This window comes from Elephas maximus, chromosome 7 (genome assembly GCF_024166365.1).
Source record: "Elephas maximus indicus isolate mEleMax1 chromosome 7, mEleMax1 primary haplotype, whole genome shotgun sequence".
In the NCBI taxonomy this organism is placed as follows: Eukaryota; Metazoa; Chordata; class Mammalia; order Proboscidea; family Elephantidae; genus Elephas; species Elephas maximus.
Genome location: NC_064825.1, coordinates 64,852,678 through 64,865,864, shown reverse-complemented (window position 1 = coordinate 64,865,864; position 13,187 = coordinate 64,852,678). Strand labels below are relative to the sequence as shown.

Here is a 13,187-nt window from a genome sequence, read left to right as displayed (position 1 = left end):
ATCAAACATAAAAGGACAAATACTGTATGATTCCAGTTATACAAGGTACTTAGAAAAGGCAAATTCATAGAGACAGATAATAGAGGTTACCAAGGGCTGGGGGGAATAGGGTAAATGGGAAGTCATTGTTTAATGGTTTATTAAGTTTCTGTTTGGAATGAGAAAAAAAAGTTCTGGAAACACAGTAGTGATAGCTGCACAACGTTGTGAATGTACTTAACTCTACTGAATTGTACACTCAAAAATAGTTAAAATGGCAAATTTCATGTTATGTATATTTTACCACAATAAAAAATAATTAAAAAAAAAAAAAACCCTAGATCTAATTCTGCTTCTAACAAGAACAAATGCTAAGGGGGTGAAAGACATAGAGGAAGCCCAGACAACAGCATGATGAAGTATGCTGCCTGACTATTCCAACAAGCCTAAGAGAGATGTTCTCTTTTCAAATGAGACTGACTTCTTTGAAAGAGCACCAAGACATCCCTGTCAGTCTGCAAAAATGAAATTAAGTATGCTGAGGAGTCTTAGCTGGGTTCCAGGCTGCAGAAAGGATAGAGTTATGGCACACAATCGAGGCTTAACGTGGGTCCCAGTTCTTCAGTCAACCTGGAGCAATAATCTTTTGAGTTTCTTAGGCAGAGCAGTCACAAAGCTGAGGCTGACTGGCCCTCTTCACAGCCTGTAGTTCAGTGATAATGCAAAGCCAACGACAAGTCTTTCACATCGAGCAAGTGCTGCCTCAGGGAATAAGATCAATCTCCTTACTCACTAAATTTCTAATTCTGAAATGAGGATAAGGTTACTTTTTCAAGTCCATCATGGAAAAGAACTAAAATTTCAAGGGTAAGAGATCCACTCCCACATCCCCAGTTCCAAAGAAAGCACAAATAAATTTGGAACGCTGAGTGTAACCATGAAGCGTCATAAAAGAAATACCAGAGATTTTATTTAGCATAATTCTTCCCAGCAGCCTCTGGGTTTTAAAAATACCATTGGTGGACCTTTTCTACACCTACTGACATTCCATTCCTTTCTACATGTCTCTGTATTAAGCTAGGCAGTTTTCTTAGACAAAAATTCTATAGCACATTTAAGTTCTCATTTCCCACACATGCACAATGATATCATCGTTATTAATTGCATCATCGTTGTTATTAATCAGTAAGATACTGTTCCCACCTCTATTATGAAGCTGCTCTCTCCCTGATAACTGATGGCCACCTAACTGCTAAATCCAAAGGCAACTTCTCACTCACCACCCTCTCAATTTTCTGCAACATCTAATGCCACAGTAACTATTTTTTCTGTTTCTTAGAACTTTTTCTTTCTTTGGGGCCCATGACTCTCCTGGGTTCTTTTTCAACCTCATAGACTGTTCAATTCAGCTTCCTTTAACCAAACCTACTTCCTCCTTCTGCTGCTGAAACAGTCTCGAGGTTCTGTCCTTAGCCCTCTCTTCTCCCACTACATTCTCGTCCTCCCTGAGCAACATATTCCCATGGCTTCCCCTCTGTCCCCAGCCCTGGCCTCTCACAAGCTCCAGATGTACACTTCTAGGTGACTACAGGACAGCACTACAAGGATACCAAAAAAAGAAAGAAAAAAAAAAGCCTGCTGCCATTGAGTCAATAAATGCCTGCTGATTTTAAACAAAATATTGTAGTGTGAACTTTTAAACAGATGTCAGGCATTCTCCTAACATGAATATGAGCCAGAAAATCAGAGACTAGACTCAGTATTGGTAGGATGGATAAGAACGGGCACCCTTAACCACTACTGGCAGACACATAGACTGGTACAGCCTTTCTGAAAGGCAAGTTTGCCTTGTTCATCAAACATCTTGATAGTGTACATTTCTTAAGACTCAGAATTCCGCAGCTGGAAATTTATCCTAAGGGAATAAGCAGACTAGTGTGCAAAAAATGTGTGCGCTAACAGTACTGGTAGGAGTTAACACACTAAGTGCATATTCCGTGTCAGGCACTGAACTAAGCAAACGACCTCATAATCCTCAGAGTAAGCACTATTATTAGCCCTATTTTATAAGCATGAAAATTAAGAATTAAAGAGGTTATATAATTTGTCCACGGTTAATGGATTACAGATGACTTTTTTAAATGGAAGGACTATGGCTGATTTTAATTTTGCATATTATTAGTCTTTTTTAAATGTTCTACCATAATACCAAAAAACCCAAACCCGTTGCCGTCGAGTCGATTCCAACTCATAGCAACACTACAGGACAGAATAGAGCTGCCCTATAGGGTTTCCAAGGCTGTACTCTTTATGAAAGCAGGCTGCCACATCTTTCTCCCACAGAGCTGCTGGTGGGTTCAAACCACTGACCTTTCGGTTAGCAGCAAAGCACTTAACCACTGATACACAAGAGCTCCTTTCTGCTTTAATGAGGCATGCCTATACGATAGAATGGAAAACCTTACTCCTGTGGGCTTCCCCCGCCTTTGGAAGGCTCAGGAAAAATAATCCAGAATAAACCAAGCACATGTCCTTTTTCATTTACTTAGAAAAGTACAGTAAGAAGTCATCAGCCTAGACTCTGAAACAAGAGTGGTATTCACTCGCATAAAACAGCCTTGGGAATTACATTCTGGATCCTGTATTTCCCATATAGCATCACTTGGCCAATTATTACGGTTTTGACAAGATACAAGGAGACAGGAAATTATGTTGTGACTTTTATGAAAAAAGACTCTTTGGACATGAAGATGGATTCATCTATAATTATAGCAATTCAGAGAGGAAGAGTTCCACCCAACCTGAAAATCTTCAAGGCCATTACATGCCTCAAAATTACTAAGTTTTAGACTTTTTTGGATTCAGGCTGTTTTGCCTCTGATTCAAAAAACACTAGTCCAGGATTTCCTTCCATGTCTATACTGAATCAGCACAAATACTTCCAAACTAGGGTCTAGAAAATGTTAAAATAGCCATTTAAAAACTTCCCGAAGCCACACCTTACCTCTTCCGGCACAATAATTAATGGATACTTGTCCTCAGATAAAAAGTTGAAAATAACCCATACTTTAAATGCATCTTCTTCGGTAATAAGCAGGGGGCTCTTTGTGAGGTTTTTTTTGACACAGAGGGTCCAACACATCCTGTTGAATTCAATTTTGTCAAAGTTGTCTTGGACCTAAAAAAAACAATGAGGGAAAAACACAATGAACTAGTCCAAAATAAGCTGTATATAAGCGAAACAAAACAAAAACAAAGGCTACTAGAGGCTTCCATTTTAATCAATCCAATTAATCAAGAACCATTTCCAAAGTATGTGCTCTAGGTACCTGTCTTAGCTATCTAGTGCTGCTATAACAGAAATACCACCAGTGGTTGGCTTTAATAAACAGAAATTTATTTTCTCACCGTTTAGGAGGACAGAAGTTCAAACTCAGAGCACCAGCTCTAGGAGAAGGCTCTCTCTCTCTAAGGTCCTTGTCTCCTTTCAACATCTATGGGCCCACCATTCCTTGGGAATCTCCATGTGGCTTGGCATCAATCTTCCCCTGGGTCTAGGAGATTCTCAGCACAGCAACTCCAAGTCCAAAGGACATGCTCCACTCCCAGCTATTCTTTCTTGGTGATAGTAGGTCCCTCTCTCTCTGCTGGCTTCTCTCTCCTTTAATTTCTTGTAAGATAAAAGGCAATGCAGGCCACACCACAGGGAAACTCCCTTTATATCAGATTTCCAACACACAGGACAAGGGTCTGGGTAGGACAATTACATCAGATCACAAAATGGAAGACAACCACACAATACTGGGAATCATGGCCTTGCCAAGTTGACAAATATTTTTGGGGGACACAATCCAATCCATGACAGTACCACACTTTCAATGGCTCAAGTAATAATGTTATACTTAGCCTGACATTTAAGCTGCATCTGTCCATGTCACTCAACTGGCACATAAAATACTGGCTTGTAACCTAGTTTTTTGTTTTTTTTTTTTTTTATGTGTATACATCATCTTTCCAAATAGACTACCGACTCCTGGTACAAAGAAGGAGCTGAGGATGTCAGTTACTCAATATGACGCATATGTAGATACCTCGTCTTCACCCATAAGGTCAAAAAGATACTTTCTTTGGCGTAGAATCTGTTTACCTGAAATTCTAAAAAGACAGTCCTGCCATTCACTCACTTGTTCATTCACTCAGAATTCCCTCAGCATGTACTATGAGTCTGAGCTATAAATTAAGATTATAAAGATGAAGAAGAACTTGGTCTCTGCTCTTAGAAAACTCACAGCTTAATGCGGGAAAACAGATATGCAAATAGATGGATTTTTATATAACACTAATTCAACAGAGTTTCTCACTCATTCAACAAATAAAATTTAGATGGTAATTATTAACTGCCAGGGACTATGCAAAGATACATAACATAGAGACAATTATAATACAGTATGAGGTAAGCAGAGGATTCTGCTGGAACACTGAGAAGCAAGCCTGACCTTGAGATTTATAGAAAAAGTAACATGACAACAGAGCTGAGTCATGAAGAACCATCAAGAGACCAACAGATGAAGAATGGAGTAAAGGGTGTTCCAGATAGAAGAGCATGTGAGAAAGCCCAGAGGTGGAGACAACCGCGGTCAGTTTGGGAGAACTATATAAAGTTTAATGCAAATGAGGCACTAGGTGGTATGAGTTAGGATTCTGCAAGTAACAGCAACCTCCCTGGGTTCCTTCAAACAAAAAAGAAACAACACTGGGTAACCTCACAGATTCAACAGAAGGTCTGGAGAATCTAGGCTCTGAAAATGGGCAGGTACCAAGCAGGCTAGCAAGTCAGTACCACCGCCAAAGCCACTTACAGGAACAGTCTGGTGGAGACACCACTGCTAATGAAACACAAGGGCACTACCACTAGTATCACTGCTACCACTGACCCTGTCCTTGACCTTTTGTTTCACTCATTACAGATTCACAGTCCCACTGGCTGAGCCTGGGACACACTTCCATGCGCTAGCTTCCAGGAAGGCCAGGAGTATCCCAACTTTTTAGTTTCAGAGGTATGAGACTGGTCTCATCCTGCACCAAGACCCTGTGGAATTTCCCAAACATAAGAAAAGAGTTCAGATACTGGGCACACAGAAAAATGACAAAAATCCACTGCATGAGGCACGGGGAAAGATGAGGCTAGAAAGTTAGGTGAAGACCAGATCATGAAAAACCTTACAATTCATGTTAAGGAACCGGACTTAACCTGTACTGAAAGAGCTGAAGAGAACAACATATCCAATCTGCATTTTAGAAGCTATATCCTGGAACTACATGAAACATGACTCGGGAAGGCAGAAAAACAGTATGAAAAAAGCATTTCTTTTTGGAGAGGTATGAACAAAGTGACATGTGTACTGTAAGGAAGAAGTCACCAGCTAACTGCAGGAAGAAGTGTCTCCTGATCTCTAACTAGAATTTATGCCTGGAAAGCCAGTCTTTAGGACTAGGAACCTCTGCTTTCAGCACCCTGGTTTAGTCTGTCACCACTGTCCATGCCCCCATCACATATAATTACTCCCATGGAGGGAAAATTTTTTCTTTTTTTTTTTTTCACTTTAAAACTATTTATTGATACTATTTAATGATAGAATTTTGCAAGATCAACAACTTCTTCATTGCAAATACCTTCTTTCACCAACATAAACGGCGACTATACACATGGACTTCGCCAGATGGAACACACAGAAATCAAATTGACTACACCTGGGGAAAGAGACAATGGAAAAGCTCAATGTCATCACTCAGAACAAGGCCAGGGGCCAACTGTGGAACAGACCATCAATTGCTCATATGCAAGTTCAAGCTGAAACTGAAGAAAATCAGAGCAAGTGCACGAGAGCCAAAACATGACCCTGAGTATATCCCACCTGAATTTACAGACCATCTCAAGAATAGATTTGACGCACTGAACACTAGTGACCGAAGAACAGACAAGTTGTGGAATGACATCAAGGACATCATCCATGAAGAAAGCAAGAGGTCACTGAAAAGACAGGAAAGAAAGAAAAGACGAAGATGGATGTCAGAGGAGACTCTGAAACTCGCTCTTGAGCATCGAGCAGCTAAAGCAAAAGGAAGAATTGATGAAGCAAAGGAACTGAACAGAAGATTTCAAAGGGCCTCTCAAGAAGACAAAGTAAAGTATTATAATGACACGTGCAAAGAGCCGGAGATGGAAAACCAAAAGGGAAGAACATGCTCGGCATTTCTCAAGCTGAAAGAACTGAAGAAAAAATTCAAGCCTCAAGTTGCAACAGTGAAGGATTCCATGGGGAAAATATTAAACGACACAGGAAGCATTAAAAGAAGATGGAAGGAATACACAGAGTCACTATACCAAAAGGAATTAGTCAATATTCAACCATTTTAAGAGGTAGCATATGATCAGGAACCGATGGTACTGAAGGAAGACGTCCAAGCTGCTCTGAAGGCACTGGCGAAAAACAAGGCTCCAGGAATTGATGGAATATCAATTGAGATGTTTCAACAAACACATGCAGCACTGGAGGTGCTCACTCGTCTATGCCAAGAAATATGGAAGACAGCTTCCTGGCCAACTGACTGGAAGAGATCCATATTTACGCCTATTCCCAAGAAAGGTGATCCAACCAAATGTGGAAATTATACAACAGTATCATTAATATCACACACAAGCAAAATTCTGCTGAAGATCATTCAAAAACGGCTGCAGCAGTATATTGACAGGGAACTGCCAGAAATTCAGGCCAGATTCAGAAGAGGACGTGGAACCAGGGATATCATTGCTGCTGTCAGATGGATCCTGGCTGAAAGCAGAGAATACCAGAAGGATGTTTACCTGTGTTTTATTGACTATGCAAAGGCATTCGACTGTGTGGATCATAACAAATTACGGATAACACTGCGAAGAATGGGAATTCCAGAACACTTAATTGTGCTCATGAGGAACCTTTACATAGATCAAGAGGCAGTTGTTCAGACAGAACAAGGGGATACTGATTGGTTTAAAGTCAGGAAAGATGTGCATCAGGGTTGTATTCTTTCACCATACCTATTCAATCTGTATGCTGAACAAATAATCCGAGAAGCTGGACTATATGAAGAACAGGGCATCAGGATTGGAGGAAGACTCATTAACAACGTGTGTTATGCAGATGACACAACCTTGCCTGCTGAAAGTGAAGAGAACTTGAAGCACTTACTAATGAAGATCAAAGACTACAGCCTTCAGTATGGATTACACCTCAACATAAAGAAAACAAAAGTCTTCACAACTGGACCAATGAGCAACATCATGATAAAGGGAGAAAAGATTAAAGTTGTCAAGGATTTCATTTTACTTGGATCCACAATCAACAGCCATGGAAGCAGGAGTCAAGAAATCAAAAGACACATTGCATTGGGCAAATCTGCTGCAAAAGACCTCTCCAAGCCATGGTATTTTCAATCACATCATATGCATGTGAAAGCTGGGCAATGAATAAGGAAGACCGAAGAAGGGTTGACGCCTTTGAATTGTGGTGTTGGCGAAGAATATTGAATATGCCATGGACTGCCAAAAGAACTAACAAATCTGTCTTAGAAGAAGTGCGGCCAGAATGCTCCTTAGAGGCAAGGATAGTGAGACCGCGTCTTACATACTTTGGACATGTTGTCAGGAGGGATCAGCCCCTAGAGAAGGACATTATGCTTGGTAGAGTACAGGGTCAGTGGAAAAGAGGCAGACCCTCAATGAGGTGGATTGACACAGTGGCTGCAACAATGAGCTCATGCATAACAATGACCATAAGGATGGCGCAGGACCGGGCAATGTTTCGTTCTATTGTGCATAGGGTCGCTATGAGTCGGAACTGACTTGACGGCAGCTAACAACAACTATTTATTGAGGACTTATCTAGTGCTACTAGAACAGAAATACTCCAAGTGGATAGTTTTAACAAACTTAAATTTATTTGCTCACAGCTTAGAAGGCTGCTGTTGCTGTTAAGTGCCATCAAGTCGGTGCCGTCTCACAGTGACCCTGTGTACAAAAGAACAAAAACACTATCCGTTCCTATACCATCTTCACAATCGTTGCTATTTTTGAGCCCACTGTTGAAGGCATTGTGTCAATCCACCTCGTAGAGGGTCTTCCTCTTTTTTGATGACCCTCTGCTTTACCAAGCATGATGTCTTTCTCCAGGGACCAGTCCCTCCTGATAACATGTCCAAAGTACGTGAGACAAAGTCTTGCCATCCTCGCTTCAAAAGAAGGCTGTGCTTCTTCCAAGACTGACCCATGGCTTGGGTCAGGCACACCTTAAGGGCCCTGGTGGTGCAGTGATTAAGTGATGGGCCGCAAACTGAAAAGTTGGTGGTTGGAACCCACCAGCCACTCCGCAGGAGAAAGGTGTGGCAGTCTGCTTCCATAAGGTTTTACAGCCTTGGAAATTCTATGGAGTAGTTCTACTCTGTCCTATAGCATTGCTATGACTTGGAATTGACTCAATGGCAGTGGGTCTTTGGGTCAGGTGCACCTTAGTCTTCAAAATGACATCTTTGCTTTTTAACACTTTAAAGATGTTTTTTGCAGATTTGTCTGATGCAATATGTCATTTGATTTCTTGCCTCCTGCTTCCATAGGTGTTGACTGTGGATCCAAGTAAAATGAAATCCTTGACAACTTCAATATTTTCTCTGTTTATCATGATGTTGCTTATTGGTCCAGTTATGAGGATTTTTGTTTTCTTTATGTGGAGGTGTAGTCCACACTGAAGGCTGTAGTCTTTGATCTTCATCAGTAAGTTTAAGTCCTCTTCACTTTCAACAAGCAAGGTTGAGTCATCTGCATGTCACAGATTGTTAATGAGTCTTCCTCCAATCCTGGTGCCACGCTCTTCATATAGTCCAGCTCTCCAATTATTTGTTCAGCATACGGATTGAATAAATATGGCGAAAGAATACAATCCTGATGCATACCTCTCCTGATTTTAAACCATGCAGTATCCCCTTGTTCTGCTCTAACAACTGTCTCTTGGTATATGTACAGGTTCCCCATGAGCACAATTAAGTGTTCTGGAATTTCCATTTTTCACAATGTTATCCATAATTTGTTATGATCCACATAGTCGAATGCCTTTGCATAGTCAATAAAACACAGGTAAGCATCTTTCTGGTGTTCTCTGCTTTCAGCCAAGATCCATATGACAACAGCAATGATATCCCTCATTCCACATCCTCTTCTGAATCCAGGTTGAATTTCTGGCAGTTCACTGTCGATGTACTGCTGCAAAAATTCAGCAAAATTTTACTTGTATACAATATTAATGATATTGTTTGATAATTTCCACATTCTGTTGGATCACCTTTCTTTGGAATGGGCACAAATATGGATCTCTTTCAGTTGGCTGGCCAGGTAGCTATCTTCCAAATTTCTCCGTTGGTATTTCATCAGTTCCTTGAGCTTTGTTTTTCACCAATGCCTTCAGTGCAACTTAGACACCTTCCTTCAATACCATTAATTCTTCATTATATTTACCTCCGGAAATGGTTGAACACAACCAATTCTTTTTGGTACAGTGACTATGTGTATTCCTTCCATCTTCTTTTGATGCTTCCTGCGTCGTTCAGTATTTCCCCCGTTGAATCCTTCAATACTGCAACTTGGGGCTTGAATTTTTTCTTCAGTTCTTTCAGGTTGAGAAATGAGCATGTTCTTCCCTTTTGGTTTTCTAACTCCAGGTCTTTGCACATTTCTTTATAATACTTTACCTAGTATTCTGCAGCTGCCCTTTGAAATATCCTGTTCCACTCTTTTACGTCATTTCTTCCACTCGCTTAAGCTATTCTATGTTCAAAAGCAAGTTTCACAGTCTCTTCTGACATTGATTTTGGTCTTTTCTTTCTTTCCTGTCTTTTTTTTAATGACCTTCTGCTTCCTTCATTTATGATGTTCTTGATGTCTTTCCATAACTTGTCTAGTCTTCAGTCATTGGTGTTCAATGCGTGAAATGTATTCTTGAGGTGGTCTCTAAATTCCGGTGAAATAACTTAAGGTCATACTTTAGCTTGCACTTTTCATTTTCTTCAGCTTCAACTCAAAGCAACTGATGAGCAATTGATGAATAAATATGAGCAATTGATGGTCTGTTCCATAGTCAGCCCTGGCCTTATTCTGACTCTGAGTTTTTCCATTGTCTCTTTCCACAGATGTAGTCAATTTGATTCCTGTGTATTCCATCTGGTAAGGTCCACATGTATAACCACCATTTTTGCTGCTGAAAAATGTATTTGCAATGAATAAGTTATTGGCCTTGCAAAATTCTATCATGCAATCTCCAGTGTCATTTCTATCACCAAAATCTTATTTTCCAACTACCAATCTTTCTTCTCTGCTTCCAACTTCTGTCTTCCAATCACCAGTAATTATCAATGCATCTTAATTGCATGTTTGATCAATTTTAGACTGCAGAAGTTGGTAAAATCTTCAATTTCTTCATCTTTGGCATTAGTGTTTGATGTGTAAATTTGAATAATAGTCATATTAACTATAGTTATGGTGGTATGGATATTATCCTATCACTGAAAGCATTGCACTTGAGGATGGATCTTGAGATGTTCTTTTTGATGATGAATGCAACATTATTCCTCTTCAGTTTGTCATTCCCGGCATACTAGACCATGACTGTCCATTTCAAAATGATCAGTATCAGTCCATTTCTGCTCACTTAATGCCTAGGATGATCTATCTTTATGCTTTCAATTTCATTTTTGACAATTTCCAATTTTCCTACATTCACACTTTGTACATTTCACATTCCAATTATTAATGGATGTTTACAGCTGTTTCATCTTAGTCTCATTTCTAGGAGGCTAGGAGCTCAAATTCAGGGTGCCAGCTCTAAGGGAAGGCTTTCTCTCTCTGTTGGCTCTGGAGGAAGGTCCTTGCCTCTTCTGAGCTTCTGCTCCTGTACAGTCTTCATGTGGCTTGGCATCTCTCTTCCCCCATCTCTGCTTCTTTTGCTTTCTCTTTTATATCTCAAAAGAAATTCACTTATGACATACCCTACACTAATTCTATCTCATTCACATAACAAAGGCAACGCATTCCCAAATGGGATTCTAAACACAGGCATAGAGGTTAGGATTTACAATACATATTTTGGGGGACACAATTCAATCCATAACAAGGACCTACTAGATGCTTGGCATTTTATATGCAGTTTCTCACTTAAACCTCGTATTAACCCTGTAAGGTTAAATATTGCCCCTATTTACAGATCAGGAAATATAAGTTTATAAAAATCAAGTACTTTTACCAAATTCACATAACTAGTAAACATCAAAACCAGAGTTTAAAACCAAAGTCTAAATGCTGACTCTTTCCACTATACCAAGCTGCTTGTGGAACTCAGTAGCTGTCGGATATCTATGTGACGGAGGATGTCTATGTGATAGAGGACTTCTATGTACTTGAGGACTAGGTTTCAAAGGCCACCACCACCAACTCTATCTACCTGCGCCCCCCAAAAAAGTAAGTGGAAGATATGCCACATGGGGGAAATGACATGTGCACAAAAGCATATAGCCTGTTCTGAGGAACAAGTGATTCTATGTGGGCTGTGTAGTGAATCACAGGGCTCCTGATGGGGGGTGGCTAGATATATGCCTAGAAAAGGAAGTAAAGCACAAAGAGATAATTTTAAGGAACAGTCTGTAGGCAAACCTCAATTGAAGGGTTTTAAAAAAAAAAAATTTTTTTTTTTTTTACAGCACAGAAACAAGCAGGTCAGTACTGATTAGTACTCTTTCTACAGAGTAGAAAAGATGGTATCTGAGGTGACCTTGAGGTACAATGAAGATTGCACCAAGGGACAGGAAAAGAAATGGCATGAGCAAAGGCATGGAGGCAGCACCCCACCAACCATGTCTGAGGAATGGTGAACAGCCAAGTTTGGCTGATATATGGGTACAGATCAAATGCCAAGAGGGAAGCCGAAGTCAGATTATGCTATACTTGGGAATTGATTCTATTCTGAATAGCAGTGGAAACCAGCAAAGCTTTTCGAGTAAGGAGCAACAATTAGGACTGTGTTTTTGGAAAATTATACTCACAGAATTATCTAAGGTAGGTTTCAATAGATAGGAGGGGGATGGGCAGAAGGAGACCAAAAGATTATGGCAATAATACCAGACAAAAGGTATTAAGGGCCAAAGCCAAGTGGTCATCTTGGTAAGAATGAATAGAAGTGATATATACAAAACAGACGAGATATCTGGGACTAAATGCTTGGATCACTGTATTCACAGGATAAATGGGGGGCATAAACAAGACAGAAGGGAAAGTAACGTGTTGAGCTATAAAGGCATCTTCAATTTGTCCAAAGACTTTTAGATGAAAGTGTCCAAAGACAATCAAAGAAATGGAGCTACAACCTAAGAGAGAAGTAGATTTGTGAATCAACTGCATACCACTGATGACAGAATGAGATCACTGAGAGAGAACATAAAAGGAGAAAAGAGATAGGACCAAAAACAGGACCTGAGGGGGTATCCACATTTACAAGGCAGGAGGAGGGAGAGGAATTATGATAACTGAAAGAGCAGTCGAAGTGGTAGGAGAACCACAAAGACATGGAAACTGAGCAAGGAAACAGTTATGAAGAAGGTTTGATCAATAGTGCCAAATGCTATAGGAAGTTCAAGAAGATGGTAGATAGAAAAGATGACTGGGTTTTACATATCAGTGGTCACTAGTTACCTTAAAGACACCCGAAAAGTTTAGGTAAAAGATTGCAACAGGGTCAGACACCAAGCAAATTTCCTATGAATTAGTTTACCCAGGAAATAAGTAGTAGCTTTTTGATCCAAGTTCACTGTATCTTACTTAATTTTAATAAGTTGTCTGATTGGCTCATTCCTTCTCTGAAATCTAATCCACTGCTTTAGTTTAATCACGTTTAAAGGTACAAGTGTATTAAATGATAGTACGCTCACTCCTCATTTATCAACTGTCTCCTTATCCAACATTTCACATTCATGATAACAGCAAAAAAATCTACTATCCAACTATTTTGCACAGTAACGATGTAGATCTGGCAAAAACGAACGCTAAGGTGAGACGCAAGGGTAGCACTGGCCATGATGGTAAAGATTATGTGTCAACTTAGCTGGGCCATGATTCTCAGTGGTTTGGTAGTTAT

The 13,187-nt window shown here is 40.0% G+C and overlaps 1 protein-coding gene across 2 annotated transcripts in view; it reads right to left on the bottom strand.

The window, feature by feature from the left end:
• The window catches only part of SWAP70 (switching B cell complex subunit SWAP70), an 84,954-nt gene that overhangs the window by 31,616 nt on the left and 40,151 nt on the right, over positions 1–13,187 (bottom strand). Inside the window, exons 1-2 of one of the 2 annotated variants that reach the window (XM_049890348.1) lie at positions 3,388–12,375; positions 2,984–3,157 (exon numbers count right to left, since the gene is read on the bottom strand). In XM_049890348.1, the coding sequence (XP_049746305.1) occupies positions 2,984–3,121 (138 nt within the window). In that variant the 5' untranslated portion in view covers positions 3,122–3,157; positions 3,388–12,375. Of the gene's footprint in view, positions 1–2,983; positions 3,158–3,387; positions 12,376–13,187 lie in introns of those variants that run through there. The other variant, XM_049890347.1, reaches the window with a different exon arrangement.